Genomic DNA, 27283 nt, shown 5'->3' on the forward strand with positions numbered 1-27283 from the left:
TTTTACAATAAACAAAATGCAACACGTCCACTCCACTACAGATCTAAGTTAGCACTGAGTAGTACAAGACGGTGACAATGAACTGAGTATCAACAAACAACACGTTAGTCACTGACCTGTCATCAGCTGGTGCACAGCCGGCGCAGTGAAAGGGTCGGATAACCGAAGATCGGATAATCGAGACTCTATTGTATTTATCATAACACTAGTGTTGTCTGCAAAAAATACCAATTCTGCTTGTTGACTGTTACGTGGACGATCATTCACCTACATAAAGAACAGGAAGGAACCAAAATTGAACTATGTGTGTGTTTTCTTCCTATCCACTAAAATTTTTGAAATTCAGCTCAGATTTGATTCAAACCAATTGCGTGTAAAGCCAGCAGTTCCAGATACCTTAAGTTTTTCTTAGAGTTTAACATGATCTACACAATCAACTGCAGTGGAATGATCACAAAAAATACCAACTGCCAATATTTTATTATTTAAATATTACATTGTAATAATATTCAACCTGATTTTATAGTCTTAAATGAAATTATATGACAATCAAGGATTTGAGAATTTCAAAAAACACCCAAATGTTCTACAGTGTCTGACAATTAATTTCCCACTTTTTCCTCAGGTTTGAGTAACAACCCTTTTCGTTATTGACTTTTCAAAGTAGTTATTGCATTTTCAGGATTTGGTGAAGAAGTTTCTGCTCATGTTGACAAGTCAACCAGAACTAACATTGCAACTATTGAGTTTCCGTCTGGACTTCAATGAGCACTATCGAAGATCAGATTCAAGGCTAAATGCACCTCTTACGTACCAGCATCGTCGTCTCAGTGAACTGGGAGGCAAGCATCTGTCTCCAACATGCGTCAAATGACAGTCAGCTCCAGTACCTTCTGCTGAGCTTCAGAAGGTAAAGAGTAAGTCTGAGAAATCTGTTCATTATAACTTAAATAAAAACCTCCTATTGCCTCACATAAATTGCAATGAGCTTAAAAAGGCCACAAACATGTTTATAAAACATGTACACTGTGAGAATGCATTTAATTCAATCTGTACTACTCAAAATGGCATGTATTGTTTTACACACACGTGTCAGCAACCTGAGCAGCATGTTCCAGAAAATAAAACTATGTTAGATCAAACTAACTTTGAAACTAGCACTGGTGTAGATAGTTTTCTCACATTTAATTCATTTGATGGTGACACAACTAAAACTATGGAAGATCCAAAAATACTGTCTGCAAGTGACACCACATGCAATGAACTTTGTGTTGTTGAAAACTCACGCGTAGCCACACCCAAACATGTAAATACATCTGAAACTTCTCTACTAAATTCTGTTTTTAGTGAGCAGAGCATACACACTAAACCAGACAGTATCCTTAACCATGCAACTGACATCTCAAAGACTAAGTGTGTAAATGTTAATGATATATACAATGGTACATCTGCTGATATTAACAGTTCATTCAGTAGAGAATTGGACCAACAGCATTTTGTTAAGGACATGAAATTGGATGATTTATTCTGTGAAACAGCAGTTGATCTAAGAAGCAATCACAGTTTTACAGGTCACTCATATGAAGCAACTACTATAAGCTTCAGTGATCATTTTGATTGGTCAAATCAAATAGATTTTGCTGGAGGGGGTGAAATGTTAGCTGAGGAGACTTCAGATGTTATGAAATCAGTTCATTTTAAGCCCCATAGTGCTGGAAATGTAAGATGCCATATTACAGATTCCACATGTTTGACAAGATCTAGATCAACAAATAGTATTGCTGTTGCAGACAGTGCAGCTCCTGATAATCTGCAGTGGGATATGGATGAAATCAGTGGTAATTTGGGAACAGAAGACAATAAATTAAACATTGATCTATGTTCCACCATAAAAATCAAATCACCTTCAAAAACTAAGGAACAGAGTGAGGAAACAAATTTCATTCAGGATGGTGGCCCTCTAAACAATACATGCACATCTCTGAGCCATAGCATCTTTCAGTGGTGTGGCAAGGTGAATGTTTATGGTGAGATGTCGGAAAGAAAATTTGAGACATATGCTCAGTCTCTCATTGATGAGGTTGGTATAGACACAGATATTCTGCTGAATAAAACATATCCTGCTGATTCCAAACTACCTGAAGGTAGTCCTTTAAATATCCAGAGGAATATCAGTGTATGTGAAAGGGAAAGTAGACAAGAATTGATAACAAGTGAATCTGTGAATGAAATTTCTAGAAGTGAAATACCTATCAAACTTGGTAAGGAAATAGATAAACAGTCAGCATACAAAAATAAAAGTGTTCAGAAGAAAAATTGCAACCTTGTGGCACATGAAAGCAGAACAGTAGATGGAAGCCTCCAACGTATAATGAATGCATTCAAATATTGTAACGTAGAGGATGGAATTAAAGAGGGTAATACATTTTCTGCAACGAGAATACTCACAGATGAAGAGCACAACATAATCTCCCTTGATAACAGGCCAAATACTGTAGAAACTAGTAATAGTAAACAAAGAGGGATGTGCACAGTCATTGATTTAAGTGTAGAAAGAAATGGTAATGAAATCAAAGATCTACCAAAAAATAAAAAATTAGGGATCACATGATGCTGTCTGTGCTGACAGAACATTCAGCCATAGTTGAAGGGCGTGTAATTGTTTGCATATAAGTGGCATCATGTTGAAAAAGTCTGTTGTATCCTTTCATTGGGGCATAAGCTTGTCATAAGATGGACAAATCGGTGAACAAAAGTAAATTATAAACCATAACCAGATCCCCTTAATTTACTTCATAATGCATTTCAATGCTTAAAAACTCGATATTCATTTTTCACCTCCTATATGAAAGTGAGATTGTATTGTACAAAGTTATTTCATAAAAATAACTGTAGTTGAGTCAGCGTAAGTTGATCCTTGACAGTTGCAGTGCGCTGGGTGTGGCAACTTTATGGGACTACTGCACCCACTAACATAATGAGATTTTGTAAATGTCCCTTTGCAAATGCCTCTGTGTTCTCAGAGCTCTGTAGATGACTCCTGTTTACACCCACAGCCATTAGCGCTTTGCAGTTGAAAGCTTGCAATAGTGCTGCAAGGTGCCGGGGACCTTCTTACGCCACTGCAATTATAGTTACAGTATTGATTTGCCTTTAATCTGTGTTGTTAAACACTCATGGGTGGGATAAGAAACTGTATTTGGTATGAATGTTTTCAGTCATAACTCTATAAGAATGAATGTTTCTCCTTGTTCCTAATTATTTATTCTTGTGTGGTTTGTCAGTGATATATCAAACATTTTTCATAAGTATTGTGAACATTGAAGCTCAGCTTTGAAAGTTGGATACTGTAAATAATCTCCAGGATTAAACTTCTCATTCATGTGCCTAACTGTTGTGCAACTCTGTTAGAATTGTTGTAATTGTTCCATTTTTTATATTCCACTTGGGATTTTAAACCATTGTGTTAAGACGTTTTTATGTTAGAAACATATAGAACTATTTATACATATTTGCAATTATTGATTTGGGGTTTTAAAGAAAAGTGTATTTACAGCAATTTACTTTAAAGCAAAATTGTGTAGGCTGTGTTGAATGTGTTCAGGATAACATGACCATTAAATAGAATGTACTTTCTAACACTGAACTTTGGACAAGTCACTTTCATTTTTCTGAAGTTATCAGTTGCCTCGGTTGCTTGTGAGCTTCCAGCAACTGCACTGTAGTTATTGTTTTATCTACCACTGTCTTATACAGAATGATAGGGGCTGAAAGTGTGTTATGTACAGGTAGACTACTTCATAGTGAAGCTTTTGCGTGTGTGTGTGTGTGTGTGTGTGTGTGTGTGTGAGAGAGAGAGAGAGAGAGAGAGAGAGAGAGAGAGAGAGAGAGAGAGAGAGAGAGAGATCTAATTAAACATATATTGGAAGAAACTTCATTTATTGAACAGCATTTCCCCTGCTGGCTAGTAGATACCCCATACAATACCCCCCCCCCCCCCCCCCCCCAGCACTAAACCGATCTGCACAACTATGGGCCCTGATTATAATGAGCACACTATCACTGGATTCCATTATTTGATGGAGAAATTCATCTGTGGTAGAGGCAGGTGACCCTTCAGATTTGGTACAGCTTTGAAATATAGGAAACACTTGATCTCGCAGTCCTTTAAAAAGCATTACATTGTTCCAAACTTTCATCATCCCACTGAAGCTGTGGAATAAAGTGTACAATGAAATTAACGATAGCAAATATGTACATAGTAACATAAGTATGCATCTTAATGCTCCATATGCAGGAATTTCAGTTAGTATCATATTTAGATTTAAATCAAATTTTAGTAAAAAGCTCATAAAAGCGAGCACATAGAATGAGTATAATACAGATCTCATCTCATATAGGCATATTTGACAGTGCCTAGTCTATTTGAAGACAACCAGTGCCTGACTGACTGTGGTGATTAAGCTATCTTAAAAGTGAGCAAAGGCTGGTAGGTGGCGTTGGTATTAATAATAGAAATGAAGTCCAAGAGTAATTTTATAAACAACTAAACATTGTGATGAACAACATGTCAGAACCTCATGAACAACTTGACAAAGATACATTTATGCTTCTTTTCTGGAGGGGAAACTCTCACACTGACAACGTGAAATGTGCGTCATAAGGTAACATTGTGAACTTCGCAGAAGTAGTCTGTAGTCAGTAATCAAAAGAGAAGACATATTTGCAGCTATGACTTGGTGTGGTACAATGTAAACTTATTAGCAGTATGATTGCCTTGGCACCAATTTTTTGTGAACTAATGATTTTAACTCTACACCCTCAACCACCATATGCTAAGATGTTTTTTGGGTGTCCTCTCGTATCTACTTCAAGCTAGGCTGTTATACATTCCGATGATGTACTTTCACACCTTTTAGTATAAGATAAAGGAAAAGGGAAAAAAGAGAAAAGAAAATTGTAATACCAACTTCTATTTCATTTCAAATTGTTGCGACTTACCTTGGTGTACTGATTGGGTGTATTGTATGTCATCCATTATTTGGTAGTCTATTGTAATATGACTGCAGTTGGTCATACTCTTGTAACTTTTTATTTTGTGATGGTTGTAAACTGATAACAGCTGAAAAATTGTTAAAAAAACTTTTTAAATAGATTAAAAAATCCATTTTATTGTAATAATAGTCCCCCTTTTTATGTGTGCTTGTTACCAATAATATAGGGTCACCAAAATGACTCTGTTGTATGTCATTTATTATATGTTTAGTTGTTGTAATATGACCTCATTTGGTGATACATGTTTGTTTTGTACCACACCAGTTAATAGCTGCTAATGTGTCTTATGTTTTGATTATTGACTAACGATTATTTCTGTGATATTGTTCACAGTGCTACGTAATGACGCACATTTTGTGCTGTCAGCATATGAGTTTCTCCTCCGTAAAAGTAGCATAAGTGTAGCTTTCTCAAGTTGTTCACAGTATTCTGACATGTAGTTCATAGCAATGTATAGTTGTTTGTAAACTTACACTCTAACTTTATTTCTGTGATTAATGCTAGAGCCACCTACCGGTCTTCATTTACTTCTTAGATAACTTAATCACTACAGTCAGTTTGGCACTGGTTCCCTTCAAATAGACAGCAGCACTGTGAAAATGCCTGTATGAAATGAGAACTGTATTACATTCATTACTAAATTTTTATTTGGAAATGTAAATACGATACTAATTGAAATTTCTGTGTATGGAATACTAAGCTGCCTCCTTATGTTACTATGTACATATTTGCTATAATTAATTTCCTTGTACACATTATTCCACAGATTAAGTCTGATGATGAAATTTTGAAACATGTAATGCTTAATAAAGCATTGTGCAATAAAGGGTGTTCTGTATTTAAAAGTTGTGCTATAATGATACTGATTGTCTTATTGGGCAAATAGGGAAAATCAGTCCATTGTTTCTTCTAAAATTTTCCACATTAGCACATTATTATTTGTTTTTTCCTATGTCTTCACATTATGATTGTAGGTTACTCTTTTCTAATAAATGTTAAACATTATCTACGACCATGACTTATTTACAGCTTGGCTTTGTGTCAGTTAAGTAATGCTTTCTTACAAATAAGTAACTTAGAATTCCAACAACCTTTTGTAATTTTTTGTGGGTTGCAGTGTTGCAAGTCTAACAGTTAATCATTTTTCATAATGCTGTTTTCATACCAGTGTACTCTGAAACAAGCACATGCATGTGACATGCTTCACAACTTTCTTTATGATTGTAGTGGTCTGCAGCAGCAGCATGTGTACCTACATGTTGTGCAACAAAGACACAAATTTTTCTTCTGAAAATAGCAACAACATGTAAAGGATAGATTGCATCACATAGAGGAGGTGCTGAGCTGTAGTCAGGCACAATGAAAATGACTGCTAAAATATTAAGCCCCCCCTCCCCACACACACACATTTGGACAAGCACATTTTGCACACCCATGAACACTGTGTCTGGGTGCTGGAGCCTAATGTGCACTTGCACCACATCTGCAACTAATGTGAACAACGCTCTACCAGGGTGGGTAGTGGGTGTAAGGAGGACATCTGGGGCAGGGAAGAGGAGAGATAATGGGGTAGAGGTGGGGGAACATACTGTACTGCCTATGGGAAGATACAGGGATGTGGTGGGGACAGGATAGGGCTGCTAGGTGCAGTGTCAGGAGGATGTGCTGGGGTGGGGGAGTAGAGAAGAGGAAAGGAATAATGAGAGCATTTGTGGAATAGTAGTGTGTATTGCTGGAGTGGGAGCAGGGAAGGGGATAGGTGGGTGAAGGACAGGGACTAGTGAAGTTTGAGGCTAGAGGTGTTAAGGGAATGAAGGTCTGTGTTGTAAGGAGAATTCCCACTTGCGAAATTAAAAAAAAAAAAACAGATAGCACAGGCTGTGAAGCTATCATTAAAGTGGACCACATCGTGTTGGGCAGCATGTTCAGAAACTAGATAGTCCATCTGTTTCTCATTCTGTCATGCTGATAGATGGCTTGTTAACAAGTTGCCTGGTTGAATTCTTCTTACCAACCCCAGCTTTTCTGAATTTGCAGGTGGTAACTCTCGCTACATGTCCTTCATTCTCTTGACCCACGTGGCCTCTACCTTAGTTAGTCCCTGTCCTCCACCCACCTATCCCCTTCCCTGCTCCGACTCGTATAATACACACTTCTTCTGTCCCACCACTACTCCTACCAATGTTTTCCCCCTCCCTCAGTTCAGCCTCCGAACACTGCTCCTAGGAGCCCTCTCCTCTCCCCACTGCATTCTCACATGCTCCCACTGTAAATACAGCATCTTTCCCCACCCCTACCCTTCTAACCTTCCCCTTCCCTGCTCCATCCTGCCTCCTTACCCCCAACACCCTCCCCAGCAGATAGCTGTTTGCCTCACAAGTAGATGCAGTTGCCATCAGGTTCCAGCACCTGGAGACAGTGGCCATGTGTGTGTGAGTTGAGCTCATGTGAATGTGCGTATGTGTTCTTATTTTGGAAGAAGGACTTTGTCCAAAAGCTTAATATTTTAGCAATTTTTACCCTTGTGCCTATCTGTGACTCAGTGCCTCCTCTGTGTGGTGAGTAACAAAAGTATCATTTCGATATTGTTGTTATTCCATCCAGGACTTGATATGTGAAATAGTTGCATTAACTTAAAAGAGATTCTCCAAGATGCAGGGGAGCTTTAAAAATATTCTATTTGTTTATTAACAAAATTTCAGTTATTGTGCTAAATATTTCAACAACTAAATGTTTCACATGTTTGTGAGAAGGTGATGAGGAAATGAACATAGGTATTCAAATGCAAAAGCAGTGGGCTAGTGATACACTGCCTGAGTACAAGTAGATCTTATCATCTAAGCTTGTATTCTGACCTTGTTTGCCAACATACATTCCGAACTTGTTTCAAGCCAAGTTTTTATTTCTGCATGATCAGAAGAGGATGCACACAGACATTGGTTGAATAAAATCTCTAGAGAGGTTCATATTCCTGTCTAAGTATTTGTATTTTTTCATATACTGTGGTAGCACATTCAACGATCAACATATAATTTCCCAACATGTAATTATACCAAATCATATCCAGAAAATGTGGTTTTGTTGTCTTTAATGTGTTAATGCCTTAAAACAGCATATTTTCATAGCATCCTAGTTCCAATACTAAAGCCATCAAATACAGTACTCCAGATACAGAAAGTCATATTTCAATATGTGATCTGTTTGGTTCAGTGTGTGATGCAGAAAGCAATCTTACATTGTATTGGTTCACATTTTGTAGCACTTTGCATAAATCTGACAGAAGTTATTCTGTATTTCATGTTCAGGAATGCTCAAAAAAAATTCCCAGTTACGGTGTCACAGATGTTCTCTGTTTTCATGCCCACATTCATGTCCTGTGTGAGGGGCAGGTTTATATTATGTTATTTTTGTGCATCATGTATTTAATCCATTGTTTCTCTCAGTCTACACTGCTGAGTATCTTCACACTTCATAATGTCACTCATTTTCAGTGATTTCAAAACTTTCATCATTTATGCTATGTTAGTTACATGCTGTTGTCAGTAAATAGCAAGACTGCTGTGACCACTTCCTACTATTTTGCAACATGTCTATACTTTCATGACTCACTTTATCTATAAGAATCAGGAATCCCAGTAAAAACTGTTAAGACAGAAATGAAGTCAATAATATACAAGCTGACCCTAAACCTCTTGCCTGTTCTCCCAGTAGTTTATCCCAGTCTCTCCATTGACTGGTACTCATACATGAAATATTTCTATGACTAGCTGAAACCACAACAAATCACAAACATGGAAAATAATAACTACACTACAAATAAAATACATATTAGTTAAGATAATCAGTTTAATTTCAATATCCTTTCTAGTTCCATTTCTGTTTTAGCCAACACATTAACCTGAGAGAACCCGACACATTGATCTAAGAAACCCATCTTCATTTCCACATGTATTTCATCTTTCTGAGTTTGCCATTGGACACACTAACTTGGCATAAAATACCTACACATAATCAGTCCTTGTACAGCACTGTTATTACCATCTCCTTCTGGAACCACCATCTTCCCCAACACTGAAAGATATAGTAAGTAAAATTTCACATTCTACTGTATACATTTACCAGCCATGTGTGTGTTTCTCACATAGTTTTCCACTTCATTGCACAGAGAATCATCTCACTTCTATCTGTTATGTACACCACAGAATTCTCACATAGCTAACATTTTCAAGTAAAATACTGTACTGTTGGCTATTTCAGTTCTGGACTGTAGAGTGGATGAGTAGTGTCACCACGTTATGTTTGGACATAGGCTACCTCACAATTAACGATTTGTGACTGCATGAATTCTCATAATGAAGCATCTAGGTGTCAGTGATCTCCCTTCAACTGTGTTGATGTATATTTGGGCATTTTTGTTATGCAAAAATCCAACTGTTATCATGGGTTGGTTCCACCTCCAAACATTTCAAGAATTCGTTATTGACAGGTCATTGGACTGTGTTCTTCTGATCGTCTGACTACACCTTTGTCACCAACTATGTACACACCTGTAGCATTTGGTCACATTATTATTGGTTTGGGGCACAGCAGAAGATCTAGCATGATGGTTGTCTTTGAATGACTCCCTGCCACCATTGAGGTGCCCCCCCCCCCCCCCACACGCACACACACACACACACACACACACACACACACACACACTCAGAAATACTTGCTCTGGACATGGCTTCATATTTGTAAGTGTCACGGATCATATCAAAAGTTTCCATACCAAATTGATTTGGTTAGATTTGAAAATTTGATGACATAGTTCTGATTGATGGTCAGCTGTCTGTTGACAGTAGGTGTGAGCATTAAACACACTATAAACTCCAAAGGTTTGGAGACAACTAAGCAAGTCCTATTAGCTCATGTCTTTATCATTCATCCTTCCCATTGAGACTGCTTTTGATACTTACTGCAAGCACCCCCCCCCCCCCCTCTCTCTCTCTCTCTCTCTCTCTCTCTCTGTGTGTGTGTGTGTGTGTGTGTGTGTGTGTGTGTGTGTGTGTGTGTGTGTGGAGGGGGGGGGGGGGGGTACTGGTATGATTATAAGGCCTTCTTTCCATTTTTTTTAACTTCTGCAATTGTAGATTCATTAGTTACGAGGACGAATTTCAAAGTGAGTCGCAAATCTAGTTAAATTTCTTCTAAGCATACCACCTGAAACCACTTAATTTATCACATAATTAATTTCAGACATTAGAAAATGAGAGCCGAATTCCTGAAACGGGTATATTCTGAATGTAAGCTTTAATGGTGGCAAGATGTATTTCAGTTTCCTTCTGCAGTTGCACTTCATTTTAGTTTTATTGCTTTCTATCTTCTCTCTGTGAACCTCTTTTTCCGTTTTGCGTAATTCCATACTAATCTAAACTTGCTCATAGTTGTCCTAAATGCTGCCATCAAAATTATATGTCAGACACTCTTATTCCTCTTCATATTTTTCCTGCAGTTACAATCTGCCAGGTGTATTTATTTCTGATATCTCCTTGCATCTTACATCTTTGGCATGAGATGGCGAATATAACTTCTCACCTTACAGATTGTCCATTAAGTATTGCCAAAGTAGTTAAGTCATTGTTCATTGTCTGAATAAGCTTTCCTCTAATGGCCCGCCTGTCAGAGAGCAACTGATAAACCTGCAATCTTAGTGGCTGCCATAGCTAAGATCGTTTTCTGTGGTTTTGCAACTTGTATACATATTCCTCACTTAATTGATTTTTGTGGGTTGGCAGCCTCACTAAGAACTGCATTGGAGAAGGAAAATGAAATCTTAGTTACACAAATTGGGCCCGTCATCAAGTGTCATAAAATTTGCCTCAATCCACTGCATGATAGAGACAACGGCGATTTTTAAGACATCCTGGAATTGTGCAAAATCTTATATGTAGGAAATAGTAAATATGCCAGAAGTAAAATACATTTATTACCAAAATAAATAGTTTAACACTAATACACTTCCTGGTTTTATTCCCATTTTCACTGAAATATCAGTTAATGTTTTTGGCCCCTCCAATCTAAGAATTCATTATGGGAAACTCATTTATAAATACACTCATTTATAAATACACTTCAGCTTCTCAGCCTACTGTTGACAACTAATAATTTGGTACTTAAATGCCTGTACTTCATCAGTAATCGAACAGAACTTCTAATACCAAACACCATCTGCTATTTTCTGTCTGCGCTGTACAACATGGTAATTGCATGTGGTTACCTAGCTGCACTCCTGTCAATCACTTTTTGCTCCAACCTGTTGCTTCATCAACAAGACTCTCATGTCAAGATATGCCTCAAAACTGCAAATTTCTTCTCTTGCCTGATCTTCCTCCCTGCTTTTCCACCCAATTATCAAATTTTCAAAATTTCCATTTGAAATGCATTACTGTTGGTGGTTAACTCAAAGCCCTGGGAAGCACTAGCAGAATTAAACAATTTTTTTGGAGTAAAGGTAACAATTTACCAAATAGTAGAGTGTTGACTCATCAAAAGGCACACAAACAAGGCTGAAAATTTCACTAGCTTTTTGACATATGCTTTTTTGAGATGGAGTACGCATATGGATGCCCATGCAGATGCCAGATGCCTCCCCCCCCCCCCACACACACACACACACACACACACACACACACACACACACACGGCTTATAACTGCATTATACTGGCTGAATGAATTGTGCAGGGTCTGCAGATTGATAGAATGTAGGGTTTTGGCGGCTCAAGTGAGTGAAGGGGTAAAGGGAGCAGGAGGAAGGGAAGGGGGACCAGTGAGTTGGTTCAGTGCCAAATGACAGAGCATGGAGAAGTTGAATGAGAGTCTATGAAAGAACAAGAATAAGGGGAGATTGCAGCGAAGAGGGTGTGGGCGCAGAATGAATGAAGTTACGGATGTGGGGCAAAAGTCTGGCAGAGATTGGGGCCAGGAGGATTATGCGAATGATGAATGTGCTGCAAGAGCAACTCCCATCTACATAATTCAGAGAAAATGGTATCCTTTATATGCTAAACCCACCTTACACATCTAACCAATTACATCATCACACTTAAATACTACTTATTTGAGGGGGAGGTACACAAACAAAACTGCAGCACGTTTATGGGTAGTCATGTAGCACTCCTCCTATGCCAACCTGTTTATGGGACATCTAGAGAAAACCTTCCACACTTATGCAAACCCAATTATCTGGTTCAGGTTCATTGATTATATCTTCATGATCTGAACCCAGTGCCAGGATACGCTATCCTCATTCCTCCACAGCTTCATCTTGTCCTCTTCAAGGGACTGATGACCTCAGCAGTTTGGTGCCCTAAGACCGTACCACAAATTTCCAAATTTTTTTGTCCTTTTCAAACCAATGTGAAACCTTCCTGAACTTTGATCTCCACCTCCCTGAAGGCTCCATCCATACCTTGGTCCATATCGAGCCCATTAACCATCAACAGAACGTGAATTTTGATAGCTTTCATCCCCGCCACACCAAAAAATCACTCACCTATATAGACTTCCTGCCTGTGGATGCCAGAGCTGCAGTGACAAAATTCTCTTACCCAGTCTCGCTAAAGTCTTCACAAAGAGGCTATATCCCTCAAGCCAAGCCCACAGACATATTTCCTGTGCCATAATCCTCACACACCCCTAATGCTCCCACTCCTCCCAATTACCAGCTCCAAAGGATCATCCCCCTCCCTCCCCGGTTTCCTATTACTCAGTAGCGCCCAGGGCTGGAACAATTGAATCTCATTCTTCAGCAGCTCTTCTTTTATGTATTAACATGCCTGGAAATTAAGAACATCTTAACAGCATAGCCACAAGCCTCCCCACCCTGTCTGAAGAGGTATTCTGCTGCTCACACACAACATCATGGTTCATCCTTATGCCATACACACTCTCAACCCTTTGCCACATAGGTAATATTCATGTGGAAAGCACAGATGCAAGATCTGTGTGGTACACCTAATTAGTATCTCCTAGACCAGTGCCATCACAGGCTTATCGAATGCCATCAGTGCCAGGGCCAACTGTGAAAGCAGCCAAGTCATACACCAGCTCTGCTGAAATTTCTGCAGAGCACTTTGTGTGGGCACGAAAACCAAGCTGTGGCCAAGGACAGAGTAGACCACCCGTACACGGAACTTGCTGCTAAGCACAACATTCTCAGTTTCACTGACTGCTTAACAACCTGTGCCTTCTGGATCCTCATGCAACAGCAGCTCTGTCACCCAGTCCCAGGACTCTTAACTGCACCTACACTCTCCTTTCCTTCAGCCTCCTCTTCCTCTGTTCTGTGAACCTCTCCCAACCCCACTCCTCAATGTCATCATCATGCTCTTGCACAGAATCGCTGGTGCCAGTCCCCCTGTTGCATTCTTATGCCATACATACTGCCTCTCCCTCCTGCATTCCCAAATGTGTGTGTGTGTGTGTGTGTGTGTGTGTGTGTGTGTGTGTGTGTGTTCTTCTGGTGATTGCTAATCCTGATCCTGCCACCTATTCCTAATGTTTCAGAAGTATCTTCCAATACAAATGAAGACATCATTCATTATTCCTTGATATATTATATTTTCATTGTTCTTGTTTGGATTACATTTCCCTCAGACAAAATAAAAGTTCTCCGTGTTTATTGTTCTTCACTCTATTCTGTTCCTGGTAGTGATGTCTTTTTAAAAAAACTGAATGGACAACTTAACCGTTGGGCTACACAAATCGTTCTAGTTGTAGAAACACTTCACCTTGCACTCCTTCACACTTTGTGGAGCCATTGCTTTCCCAAATTTCCAAGAGCAACCGGCGTGCCCGTTATTGTACCTTTTTACTGCGAGAGCTTCTTATAAGGCCACTTTTAACATTCTTCATGTCAACCATTGCGTTTGACGTCACATCGACATGAACAACCATGTGATTGGTGGTGCCCATAAAGCCTATCAAATAATCCCAGCCGGCCACTGTGCCTGAGCAGTTCTAGGCGCTACAGTCCAGAACTGCGCGACTGCTATGGTCACAGGTTCGAATCCTGCCTCCGGCATGAATGTATGTGATGTCCTTAGGTTAGTTAGGTTTATGTGGTTCTAAGTTCTAGAGGACTGATGACCTCAGATGTTAAGTCCCATAGTGCTCAGAGCTGTTTGAACCATTTGAAATAATCCCATTGTTTCATCAGACTGATTACTTGATGTTAATATACTATTAGATTTTCATTGAACACTGCAAAAAATTCTCTGTTCTTGTTCTTTGCTTTACCTTCTTCATTCTCATGTGCCCTACTGTGTGAAATTTTGACATTGCCTCCATTCTGATAACTTCTTGTGTAATGAGAAACCCTCATTGTGTTTCTTTCTCACACAATCCACGACTCACTACTTCAGTTCGTGAAACCTCTTCCACTTAAGTCCCTTAAGAGTTGTGTATTTATAACTACATTTCTGTAATGTGTTCTTCATTTATTATTTTATTCATAGCAGCTATTTTTCAGCAACTGTAGTATATATTTCATAATAAAATCCAGTCATCAGTTGCAAGTGTATTTTTATTTTGCTTTACTAGTTTTGACAGTGTAATTTGTCTCTTCAGAAGCTTAAAAAATTAGGGCTATTATAAATCAACAATATAGGAAAAAATAGATTGCTTGCTATTTACTATAAAGAAGACACATCAAAGTTGCAGACGGGCATGATTAAAAGACACTCACATGTAGGTTTCGGCCACAGCCTTCGTCAGTAAACAAACAAAAACACAAAAACACACATACACACACACACACACACACACACACACACACACACACATTTAATTCAAAAACTAGTTGAAAATACTAATTTAAAATCAAAACAACAGTGCCTAGGAATTTTTTCCTTTGGTGCAAGCCATTATTGTAAGTTCTCGGAACGGAATAGAAAAAAGTACTTATATTGCTCCGACTTTTTTATTTTTCAATGTAGTCTCCTTGTAGATCAATGCACTTGGTCCAACGATGGTCCAGTGCCCTGAACTCATCTCAAAAATGAGTTTCCTCCAGGCCTGCAAAATAGTTGTCAATTCCGGGGCTATCAGTTGAATCATTTGAAGTGAATCTTTGTCCACCAAGAAAAATTTTCAGTTTTGGGAAGAGATGGAAGTCTGGGGGAGCCGTATCATCTGAATAAGGCAGGTGTGGCAACAGTTCATACCTTAATACGCCAGCACATGTGTGCGGGCGTGCGATAAGAATCTTGGCACCTATCTTGCAGATATTTTTTTCATTTCTAATTCTTCAGTTAAAATTTGATGTAAGGTGACATCTGGCAAGCGTGAGCAATTTCATGCACTTTCAATCGGCGATCCTCTATGAATATTTTGTGCACTTTTGCAACAATTTCAGGAGTAGTGACACATCTTGGCTGGCCACTGCGCGGATCATCATCTAAGCTCTCCCGACCAAATTTAAATTCATTTGTCCACTTGACAACAGTTGAAGGAACAGAGTCCTCCAGTGTATTCTGCAAATTGGCATGAATCTCCTCATACCTTTCTTTATGAAGTAGTTAATGACTGCTCAAATCTTGACAGTTTTTCATCTTTGCAAATCACTACACAGGAACAACAACAGAGCCACATCACTGCCACAGCTATCTTCCAAGAGCACTGACGTGGCACATGTTTACAGGCAACAGTCCAATTAATATCACATGAACAACTCATTGCACTAGCGCTGACCTCTCGTGGTGATTCTGAGAACTTTTCAGACCACCCTCGTATAATATGTAACGTTGACCTCAACCATTTAAGCTTTGTTTGAGAATATAGCACAATCTCGGGTGTACTGAGCAAGGTAGCATAGGAGGAGCGAGGGTAAAACTCTTATCCAGATTTAGGTTTTTGTGGCTTTCCTAAAACACCTAATGTGAATGACAGGTATTGTTCCTTAGGAAACAACACAGATGATTTCCTCCACTACTCTAATCTTATGCTTCATCTTATATGATCACATCATTTACAGGAAATAAACCTTAAACTTTCTTCGTATATCTGCATGTTTTTGAAATGAAAAAATTTGGGAGGAACCTCATCTTATTATGGGGTAAACATGATAAACTGTTCCAGATAGTGAGCACACATTTTCAGAATGAACTGATTTTGTCATTAATCTGCAGGTAGTACTGACTATTTAAACCTGGCAGTGTATCCCATAAGCAGTTGAGTCATCCAAATATGTATACAGTATCAACTGTGTTCTGCCATAATTGTGTGGGTGTTAAATGTCTAATGTGTAAATATTAGTGAAATTATTTGTTATTTGCTTTATTGTTTTTAAAATTGTTGTAGACATTTACCTAGCACATTCAGCAGCCGCCACCAAAATTCTTTTGTTTCCTGTTAGTTACACTGTAGCATCTTCCCCCCCTCCCTCCCCCCCCTCCCCCAAGTGTATATAGAACTTGTATTACCTTCATGTGGCCATTGATTTGAGTTACCTGGAATATCAATTAGTGGGAACATGAGCAACCCAGGCATACTGAAAACTAAGTTGTTACATTAATAATTATTCTTTTAAAGGCGTGGAGAGTTCTGTGTGAACAGTGAAGTGTTGGTCATACTACACACCTCATTAATATGTGACAGGGTCATAATATCTGTATAATTCTCCAGTTTCTGTTTTCTTTCAGTTAGTCAGATTTGTTGTTGTTGTTGTTATAACATTAATACATTGTACTTGAATGCTACCTGTGTGCAGTGTGTTACAGTTGTTATTTGTTGTTGTAAAATCCCAGATGTATATAATTGTAAGAGTGTATCATATTATTTGTGAAGAGAGTAAAAGCAAAGCGGGAAAATATTTATTGCACAATTGAGGTTTAATCCCACAAAGTACTTCTTTAAAAAAAAAAGTGTAGTAATCTTCACAGGATAATTTACATTTTGTGATGGACAGTGCTGCAGCAGTTCAAAGAAGAAGAAGAAGCTTTTCTGCCAGTCTGTGTTTCTGTAAATAACATATCATTTGTGTAGTAAACAATATCATATTTTTTAATATGTGAGCTGAAGAAAGAAGAACTGTGTACAATGGTCTGATAAAGTGTTATGCTACTCACACGTTCTGCCATATGGTGGAGGTATATGTTTATTATTGTCTGACTGATAGTGCTGTACACATTGGTATTATGTTGTTTCATACCTTTATTCTTTTTTGAATAGCAGAATAACTTGGGCAAAGAATCAGGAGTAGTTCTGTACAATATTTTAGTGGGACTGAGTTTAACTTGACAGTTGAAAATGTTTAGAATTCAAAGTGTGCAGTTAATGAAATAAATAATAACTATTGTTCTCCTCCACTGTTAAAAGTTTGGTCTCTGTGTCAGTTTTGTAGGGAAAAAACTGCATTGCTTAATAAAGTATGCAGAAAGAAAAAAAAATACCCATGGAATTCGAAAAATATGTACAGTAACATTCCATTGGGCATAACTGAATATTCCTTGTTAATGGAAAATAGTATTGTACTATATGTTAAATGGCACATTTTGTGTGTGTGTGTGTGTGTGTGTGTGCGAAATATAACTGCATCTCACAGCAGTGAACTGTTCTGAAAAAAATTTAGTTACCTCATATATAATGGAGGCAGGGACCACATGTGAAACATAACATATTATATCTTAAACCCTCTAGCCTTAAATATGTGTTATTGATCATGCATAACTTGCATGTTGCCCAGGAAAAAATGTAAATTCTGTTAAAAATTTTCTGTACAAAATAATTCACTTTTCTTTCTTATTGAAACATTGTACTGATTTTTGAAAATGTATAAATTCATATCTGTTTGATTATTCCAATACTTTTTTTCTTTTTTAAAACTCATCTGCAATTAAAGAAATCATTTCAGCTGATTCAGTGCTATTTTATGAAACAGAAATCCTTAAGATGTCAATTGGCGTGTATGTAAGTCTTTAGATTTCCTATACTCCTTTTTGGTGGACTGATTTTTCATTGCTTAATATGCTAAATAGTAAACTAATTACTTTTCTAGACACATATATTGTAGTTTGTGTCAGATTTATTCATTTGCCCCTAAATATCATACATCTTCAAATCTGTTGATGTCCTATAGCTTTGCCAATTAGTTCCAGGTATTTGAATCAGAACCGTATGAATGAAAAGTTGATCACAATCCATCAGACCTATGTTAGCACAGTATTTTGTACCTCCATTGGAAGTGTGACCATAGGTGTGAACACATTCAAGAGTCTGTACACTATACCATCATGGCTCTGAGGATTGGGTGCTGAAGGTTGGATGCAGAAGATGTAGGTGCAGATACGGTGCCTGTGCCCTGTCACTCTCAGTGCGGTTATGGCTGTGTGTATAGGTGGCTCTATGTGAAATGAGAAAGTGTTTATGATCAGCTACTCTGCTTCTATTTTTGATGCAGGGCGAAGAGAAGTGATCATGATATGTTGTGTTGACCAAAAGGAATGAAGCTTCCTAATGTGAAGTGTGGTGCATTGATGTGTACAGTGTTTATGTGGCACTGCTTCAGTGGCAAAGATTGTCACATGTTGCTGGACAGTAGTTGCTGACATAGATGGGATCTGGGCAATGGATGGGAACTTAGGGAGAGTTTTCACAACAGAAAACAACATAAGCCACTTTAATAGACCCACAAAGTCAATGTGGAAGCTGTCCATGACTCGTCAAAATTAGGCTATGGGAGACACATCGTGCATGTAGGTCCGTCTGACACACTCATTGATTTTAATGCCGGGGCAGTAAACATAATACCTTTCCATTGCCTTTGTTCTCGACATTCCCAGTAATGTCTCTTGTAGCAGGTTTAGGATGTGGGCCAGAAAGTAGTTTGTGTCACCACCTGATACTCTTGTCTCTTCTGTGCCCAGCACAAGGACCCCCAATAACACTGAATCTGTATTGTACAAAAAAGAAGTTCCCAAGATATGCATAACATGGTGCTTTGCAGAGCATCATCTTCTGATCTGTGAGTTAGGCACCTCCTGGGATTGTGTGGAAGTTGTGATCAGAATCCATCAGTAGATGTGGAAGGGCAGTAGTGTTGTTTTGAGCACTGGGCCAGTATTATACCTCTTAATGGTGGTTGCCCAAAAGCACTGGCCACTGCTGTACTAGTTGTGCTGTCTTATATGGTAGACTCACTTGGGCAACCAAAGAGCAAAATTATTGGCTAGCAGTCTGTGATCAAACGGAATTTTGTTCCGCATAGGAAAACATGTAATTTCTTGATAACATTTATAACCAGAGTGAAAACTGCTCAAAGCACAAAGAAGATGATTTATAACCTGGGGAGAGTTAGCGATGTAAAAGAAGGATTAACTTTTTGAATTATCTGGTAGCTTCAAAGACATTTAATCAAAACATGTTGCATATTCACACTTTTTTACTTGTTGGGCTAATATAACAATGAAAACAATCAATTTTTGACAAAAATCGATTGATTAATTCAAAAATCTATCCAATTACATTATTTTTTACTTTTTGGTATTAGTACCCGTGTCATGTAATATAATGCACCCCGTGAAGTAAAGAAATATGATACATTATGTCATCCCCCAGGAACAAATCCTCCCCCAGAAATTTTAATTTTTATCATCACACACACACACACACACACACACACACACACCAGAAAAACTTTTTTAGCTATTACATGTTTGCTCTTCGAGCATATGATATTACATATTGTTTGCTATGGCTGATGAGTCTTCTGGGTTTTGGGCACAGTATCAGGGTCTTTAGTGTATAAATATCAAAATGCAGGTGTGCCAACACCTTGCAGCTAAGAGAGATCACTGCACTAGGGAAGTAGGGTTAACTCATAGAAAAATTTGAGTATGTCATTATATTTTGATTTAAATGTCTTTGAAGCTCCCAGATAAGTTAAAAAGCTATTTTCCTTCTTGTACATCCCCAACTTTGGCTTTCATTGAAGAGCTTGGCTTCAGGAGATAGGCTCATATCAATCTCTCAGTTTGTGTCTTCGTGTGTATAATCCAAGTCTACCATTCAGATTTACATTTTCTTTTATTTTGGTGGACACTGTGTATGCTATTAAAATGTAACAACTGAATAGGATTGGGAAGAGCAGATAATATAATACTCATATTGAATAAATGAGATGTTTAGGCAACACAGTTTACATCATCTACACATTGGCAATGGTAATTCTTCTCCATACACTCTCTGCATCCATTATTCATCTTGACTTTTATCTAATTCCCATTGATTGCTAAGGATTACTGCCCTTTTCTTTACCCTGTTATTGCTGCTTCTGATAGAGAATGTAATATGGTCATCATTGAACACTGTTCAAAGTGTCTTCATTTTCTGACTTCTCTTAACATCCTTATATGGATCAGGCCAAAAACTCAGGTCTAGCTTACCCAATATGTAATTGACTGTTCCTGTAACAATCTTGTTAATATCTCTCACTGTAGTTACCATTACCACCCAAAAAAGCAAATCACTCCATCCTCCAATTTATTGACTGTAGCAAATGTTCAACTGAACCTACATCATCAACAAATTGAGAGATACATATTCTTCTGAACTCCTTACATATCAGACCCCACATTTTAACTGAGAATTATGCTCTTTTTGCTTAACCTAATATGCATGCACTCACAGCTGTGTAGTGTGTTTTGCAATCCACCATTGTTTCTAAATCCTGGCAAATGTTCTCAGTATCCAGCAGTAAAAGGAGATATACTGCCCTACATAAACTGAGCATATCACTGAATTGGCTATTAGTGGTGATCATTTCCATGCTCAATCCATCTTTTTCCAACTCCAGTACATAATAAGCTTCTTGTATATCATAATTACCCAGAAAGAATGTTTCCACTAATTAATTCTTAAGTTGAAAGAATTCAAGAAGGTAAGAGCCATGCTGTACAAAATATTTTTCTAAAAAAGCATTGCAACTTTTCAGTGTATGTTGTAAAACATATGAAACTAATTGATTGCCACCGAGGGAACAGACCACAGTCTTATTTCCAAATTTTCAGTAATTCTTGTAAGTTATAATGTACCTTTTTAATACGCTGATGTAAGCACTTGCGAATATCAGCAGTTGTTTAATAAATATCAAAATAGAAAAACCATTTGCAAAGCATTCCATTTGAAGAGCTATTACCATATGCTTAATTGATAATTCATAAATATTCATCATTTCTTCTTAGTAAGAAGTGTGTGAGCTTCCAACCCTCCTTGCATTGTGTTTGAGTCCATATCTCTCTTCCACACAGAAGCCTCTTCATTTGTCATTGTGTACATCACACTTTCTGAAATTGTATGTTTTCATTTCTACTGATGATGAGTTATGAATGTCTCTCATTTTTCAGGACAAAAATAGCCAGTACGTATCACTTGCTATGCTGCTATTGCTATAGATAATTGTTGTTGTGGTGTGATGTAACTGTCTACTTTATTTCGGCTACACTTGCTACAACCAGTATAATTTAGTACTTGATTTGGGTTCCTATATCTTGTCAATTAATTTATGGTTCAACTTCTATGCAGATTACTTAGCTTTCTGGGTTTGTGCCTTTCCCTGTGCTTGGTTGCTGCGTAACTCTTTTATATATGGTGACTGTTTGTTTTTCTGCATACTGTCATAAGATTACACCCATTGATTCACGTTATTGTATTAACTTTCTGCATCTTTGCGCTGATTAATGTTCTTAATTGCAGTGAATGTATTTGTTGTTATCTATGCCTAATTTTCATTGTCCTTTAAATTTAGTGTTTTTCATTGTATTTGCATGTTTTAGCAAACTTTATGTTGTATGTGTGGTAAGGTACTTGTTTGAATATTCCTTGCATAATGCAAATGTGATTTTTTTTTTTTCACTACCCTGCAGTATACAGAGATTATAATGTAAATTGTGATTGTGTACCTGTCAGATTAATCTGTGATCTTTCCACTGTTAATAGCAGTTTTAATTCAGGAATTCATTAAATTTTATTCTAGTGACAGCATCATAATTTTACTTTATAGAGTTGGCCTCTTTAATGTCCTGAGTTACCAGGTACTGGTACTGAGACACATTTTCACTTTTAAGCAGTTTGTAGTTTTTTTTTATGAAATATAATTGTTCTGTGAGCAAATACACTGAACTAGACGAATGTTAACATGAATATTAAATGTAGCCTCACATTAAATGCAGGGTGAAATCGATGCAGCTGTTTATAGAAACTTATTGGACTATTGTATTCAAATTGTTGCAGCAATTACGATCATAAGTTTACGTGATGAACTACTCATACATTGTTACGGCATTTTTATTTTATGTTTGGTGCCTACTGTCTTTGTATGTCATCGACATTTTAACAAAAACCCTTTTAAACTATTGAAATGGTACAGGATTATTCTTTGATAGGTTATCGGGTAGTAATATTAGCTCTTCGGGGAAAAACTTGTTCGCTGGTTCAGTCATTGAGAAGATAGATCTAGATGTGTTGATAAAAATTTCAGTTTATTTGTTTTACGTCTTTGGCAGCAAGATAAAGTAGCTAAAGCCTTTGTTCTGTTCTGTTTGCAGAATGGCTATGTTGAGCAAGTTGTGTGACAAAACTGGATTTGTTCAGGTTGTTAAGACAAGAGTGCATTCATATGTTCTTTGAACCAGCCAGTCAATGATGATTCTGTTAAATGATGTAACAGTGGTGGTGAGACCGATAGGAAATTAGTTTTAACATGCATAGTCTCTAGTGCAGAACCACTAGGTGGTCATAATAATACTCACATTCATTCAACAAGCAGAAGTTAAAGAAACACATGTCTATCCTGTCGTAAACAGATTGTGAAATCATGATGCACAGTCAGTCACATTTTCCAGAAACATGCAAAGAAAACAGTGAGGCTAATTAACAACAAAAGTACTAATTTTGAAGAAAGCTTAAAAATATTAACTGAGCTAAATTCAACATACTTATTAATTAGTTTGTATCTATTTTTGATAGTAGTTTCCCTAAAAAAAAAAAAAAAAAAATGGTTAAATGCAATACCGACAAGTCATTAAAGAAATGTAGGATTACTACAGGTACTACACTTCACAACAGAAAAGGGACAAGGGACATGTACAAAATATCCTAAACAGTAGTGATCCAGACAGAAGAAAGGTTGTAAAAAATCCAAGAGGCTTAAGTTCACAGATTAGGCAATAGAATCAAATCAATATGGAATACTATTAAGACAAGACAGGGAAAGAAGTCATTGGATATGATGAGGGGTTGTGTTGGGTGGAGTGGGCAGGAAGAGAAAGGAAGTGGGGAGTGGGAAGGATGCAGTAGGTGTACTGCATAGGATTGCGGGAGGGCGAGGCCAAAGGTGCATGGAAAAAGCATGTGGCACATGGGTGCCAGCACTAATGAGTTCCTGCAGTGCATGATGATGATGATGATGATGATGGTGTGAAGGCAAGTTCTATAACAGAGGACTTGGGAGACTGTGGGGAAGAGAGTGTGGGTGTAAGAGTATGGAGTTAGGGTCCTGGGGTAAGGTGGAGGTGGTTGTGAGGCAGACATCTAGCGCAGGAGAACTACGGGAATAAAGGAAGTGTTGAAAGGGTAACTCCCGTCTGTATAGTTTGAAAAGTTGGTGCTATGGGTAAGGGTCAAGATGGCACGAGTTGTGAAGCAGCCATTGATATCAAAGGTGTGATGCTTAGCAGAGTGTTTTGCCAATGAGTGGTCAATACTGCTCTTGGCCACAGTCTGGTAGTGACCATTCATTCTGGAGGAGAAAAAAATTAAATGATAGTGTGGCATTGATAGCTGGGAGGCCCCATCCGGGGAAGTTTGGCTGCCAGGATGCAAGTCTTATTTCAGGTGACGCCACATTGGGCGACTTGTGTGTCGGTGATGATGAGATGATATGTGGACAACACAATACTCTGTCCGCAAGTGGAGAAAATCTCCAGCCTGGTAGGCAAACACGTTACCACTCAGCTAAGCAGGTGGACTCTGGTGGAGAGTGAGTTAGTGACCATGCCCACATTATACGCTGTGGAAGAATTGGAGCAAAGCTGGTTTATAACATGGCTGCTTTGATGGGGCTCTGTCTCTGATGGGATTGGATAAGTCTGTGATGAGACTGGAGTAGAATTTTCTGGGTGGGTGAATCAGACAGGTTTTGTACCATGGTCTCCTACTGGGAGTTAGAAGTAGATGTGACATAAGAGATGGATCAGTTTATTGCATAGATAGAGTGAGTGTGTGGCTGAATACGTAGCATAGAGATGCATCAGTTGATTGCATAGATAGAGTGAATTTGTGGCTAAATACCACTTTAGGAGGGGTGGGAGGGATCATGATGTAGTTCAGCATGATTATAGATAGTAGAAACCCTGATAGAGTATATGGTTCAGTGTTTCCAGTCCAGAATTATATTGGGTGATGAGGGGGGTGCTCTTTTGCTGCTGGTTATTTGGTTTGTTGGTAGGATTAGGAGTATGTTAAGCCGTTATGTGGGAACTCTATCTGCAGACTTTGGTTTGATAGTAGTGCCTGCCTGCGAAAGCCTTAGTAAAACCTTTGGCATACGGGTATAGGAATTCTTGTCATTTCAGATGTGCTGTCCACAGGTGTTCAGACTATATGGGAGTGATTATTTGTTGTGGAATGGATGATAACTGTCAAAATAAAATTATCATTGATGGTTAATTGTTTTGGCATGGACAAAAGTAAGCATGGATCCATCATGGAGGTGATAATGTCCAGGAATGTGGCACATTGGGCTCAGGAGAATCAGGTTAAGCAAATGCGAGACAAAGGGTTGAGGGCATAGAGGATTGCGAATAGGATGGCTAGGCTGTAATGCCAGATCATGAAGATATCATCAGTGAATCTGAGAGGTTTGGGGTTCTGGGAGGCTAGAATGGTTTCCCACTAGATGACCCATAAACAGATTCACATTGGAGGGCACCATGCCAGTGCCCACAGCCATGTCATAGTTTTGTTTGTATATTTTCTCCTCAAAGAAGTAGTTGTGGATGAGGATATAATTGGTTAGATGTTCGGAAAACAAGGTGATGGGTTTGGAGTCAGAACAACATTGGGAGAGGTAGTATTTGATATTAGCGAGGCCATGGTCCTGGGTATGGCAGTGTATAGGAATGTTGCATCAATAGTGGCAAGTAGGGATCCAGGTATAAAAGCGATGGGGATGGTTGAGAGTCAGTGAAGAAACTGGTTTATATCTTTAATATGACGTGCTAGGCTATAGGCAATTGGTTCGAAGTGTTGGTAGACAATAGCGGATATTCTGTCAGCAGGAATACAGTAACCAGCTGAAATGAAGTGTCAAGGATATTTTGGGTTTGTGGATTTTGCGAAGCACTTAGAAGGTGTGGGTGTTTGGAGTGAGAAGGTAGATTTATTCAGGGGGAAGATTCTTGAAACTTTAAGGATTTGAATATGGACTGGAGGTTATCTGGACTTCTGGGATGTGATCACTCTAATGTCAGTGCTGGAGAGACTTTGCTGGAAATATGATTGAGTCAGTTTCCGTCTTGAGGTTACAGATGTTTTCATCTTTTTTCTGTTGTGAGCTTTGTGTTCTTGGGAAGGGACTGTGGTTAAATGATGAGGGCAAGTTGGAGGCAAGGAATCCCTATGAGGTAACCAGGGGGCGGTTAGGTGGAAGAGGGGAAGGATTGCAGTTGGATGAAACATCTGTAGGATTGAGGTTTTAGGTGGATAGGTTGACAACAATACTTCGGATATGTTCAGGTCCTGGATTTTGTGGGCTGTCGGGAGGGAATTTTGGAGAATGTGGGTCTCAGAGGGTGGGAAGTTGTTGATGGTTAAAGGTGCTTAAGACACGAATAGGATATCAGTAAATTTAGTTAAGTTTTCAAGATTATTAGTGATGTGCTCTTCTAGGTATTGGAGGCAAGGGCTCCAATTTGGACGATACAGTGCAGGTAGTTGGCATTACCCACTAACAGTGTCTTGCAGAGGGTGCACAGATGGTTCAGGTTAGTGAAGGGTAGAATGTAGTAGAATCAGAAAATTTGAAGGACGTGGGTGGGGAGTGGTGACACACAGAAGGCAGTATTTATTGTTAAGCCATTTGGGGGAGAGGGACAGTTAGGCAGCATTTAAGGAACAGGATGTTGGACTGGGCTGTAGCTGGGGGTAGGGATTCTGAATGGATAGAGCAGGTTCAAGTTTGAATGAGATGTCTCTAGGTAGGGGGAAAGGATTGTAAATGATGTCAGTAAACACTGAGGGATATTAGAGGTAAAACTGTGTGGTGCTTGATGAGGGAAAAGATGAAAAAACTGAAGTAGAATCATGAAATAGGCATGAGAGATAAACAAATGAAAATGTTAGGTTGTGTTGTGTTGTGTTGTGTTGTGTTGTGAAGTGAACTATTGACAACAATTTCTGGGTTCGAGAAATTAAAATGCAGGAAGGAATTGTGGGTCTCAGAGGGTGGGAAGTTGTTGATGGTGCTTAAGAGAGTGAGTGTGTGGCTGAATACGTAGCATAGAGATGCATCAGTTGATTGCATAGATAGAGTGAATTTGTGGCAGAATACCACTTTAGGAGGGGTGGGAGGGATCATGATGTAGTTCAGCGTGATTATAGTGCTGTAGGATGGTTCCGTGACATTAGGATATTCATTAGAATGTAAGTGCTTGTCATGCATGGCAAAATAAGTGTCAGACCATAAATTATGACAGGAGCAGCATTTAGAGATGAGATGGATTGATTTGGAGGTGAAATGTAATTTGCTACTTGATCGGGTGCATAGCATGAATTGCTGTTGATGCAGTCCTGACTGGTGCTACAGGGTGCCAAAAAAGTCATGCACAGCCATGCTGGTTGGGTGTAGCAGATATTTGTGCAATGTATTTTTTTTTAAATAGATGAGAAATTTGCTGCAAATAATTCAGAAGAGAAAGCAAAACAGTACATGAACAAGAAATGAAGAGAACAATTAGCAAAATAAAAATCAACCTCTTATTCCCATCTGAAATATGTAAGATCATCATGGCTCTAAAAAGAAAAAGTTCGTATTGGGTACATAATATTTGCAAAAAGACACCTAAAAGATGTGTACCTCTAAAGTTTAATAGTGTTTTCCCAAATAGATTGAAATAGGCCATTGCTAGGCCTGTCTATAAAAATGGTGTCTCCAAAGGTACCAATAACTACTGCTCTGTGTCACCCTCCCAC

The 27283-nt window shown here is 38.4% G+C and overlaps 1 protein-coding gene across 3 annotated transcripts in view; it reads left to right on the forward strand.

Annotated features, from left to right (window-relative positions):
- The window catches only part of LOC124774886 (gamma-tubulin complex component 3-like), a 290049-nt gene that overhangs the window by 249128 nt on the left and 13638 nt on the right, over window positions 1-27283 (forward strand). For 2 of the 3 annotated variants that reach the window (XM_047249540.1, XM_047249538.1), the window contains one exon: window positions 683-917. In XM_047249540.1, coding sequence (XP_047105496.1) covers window positions 683-874 — 192 coding nt within the window. In that variant the 3' untranslated portion in view covers window positions 875-917. The remainder of the gene's footprint in view (window positions 1-682; window positions 918-27283) is intronic. The other variant, XM_047249539.1, reaches the window with a different exon arrangement.

Source organism: Schistocerca piceifrons, chromosome 2, assembly GCF_021461385.2.
Source record: "Schistocerca piceifrons isolate TAMUIC-IGC-003096 chromosome 2, iqSchPice1.1, whole genome shotgun sequence".
Lineage (NCBI taxonomy): Eukaryota > Metazoa > Arthropoda > Insecta > Orthoptera > Acrididae > Schistocerca > Schistocerca piceifrons.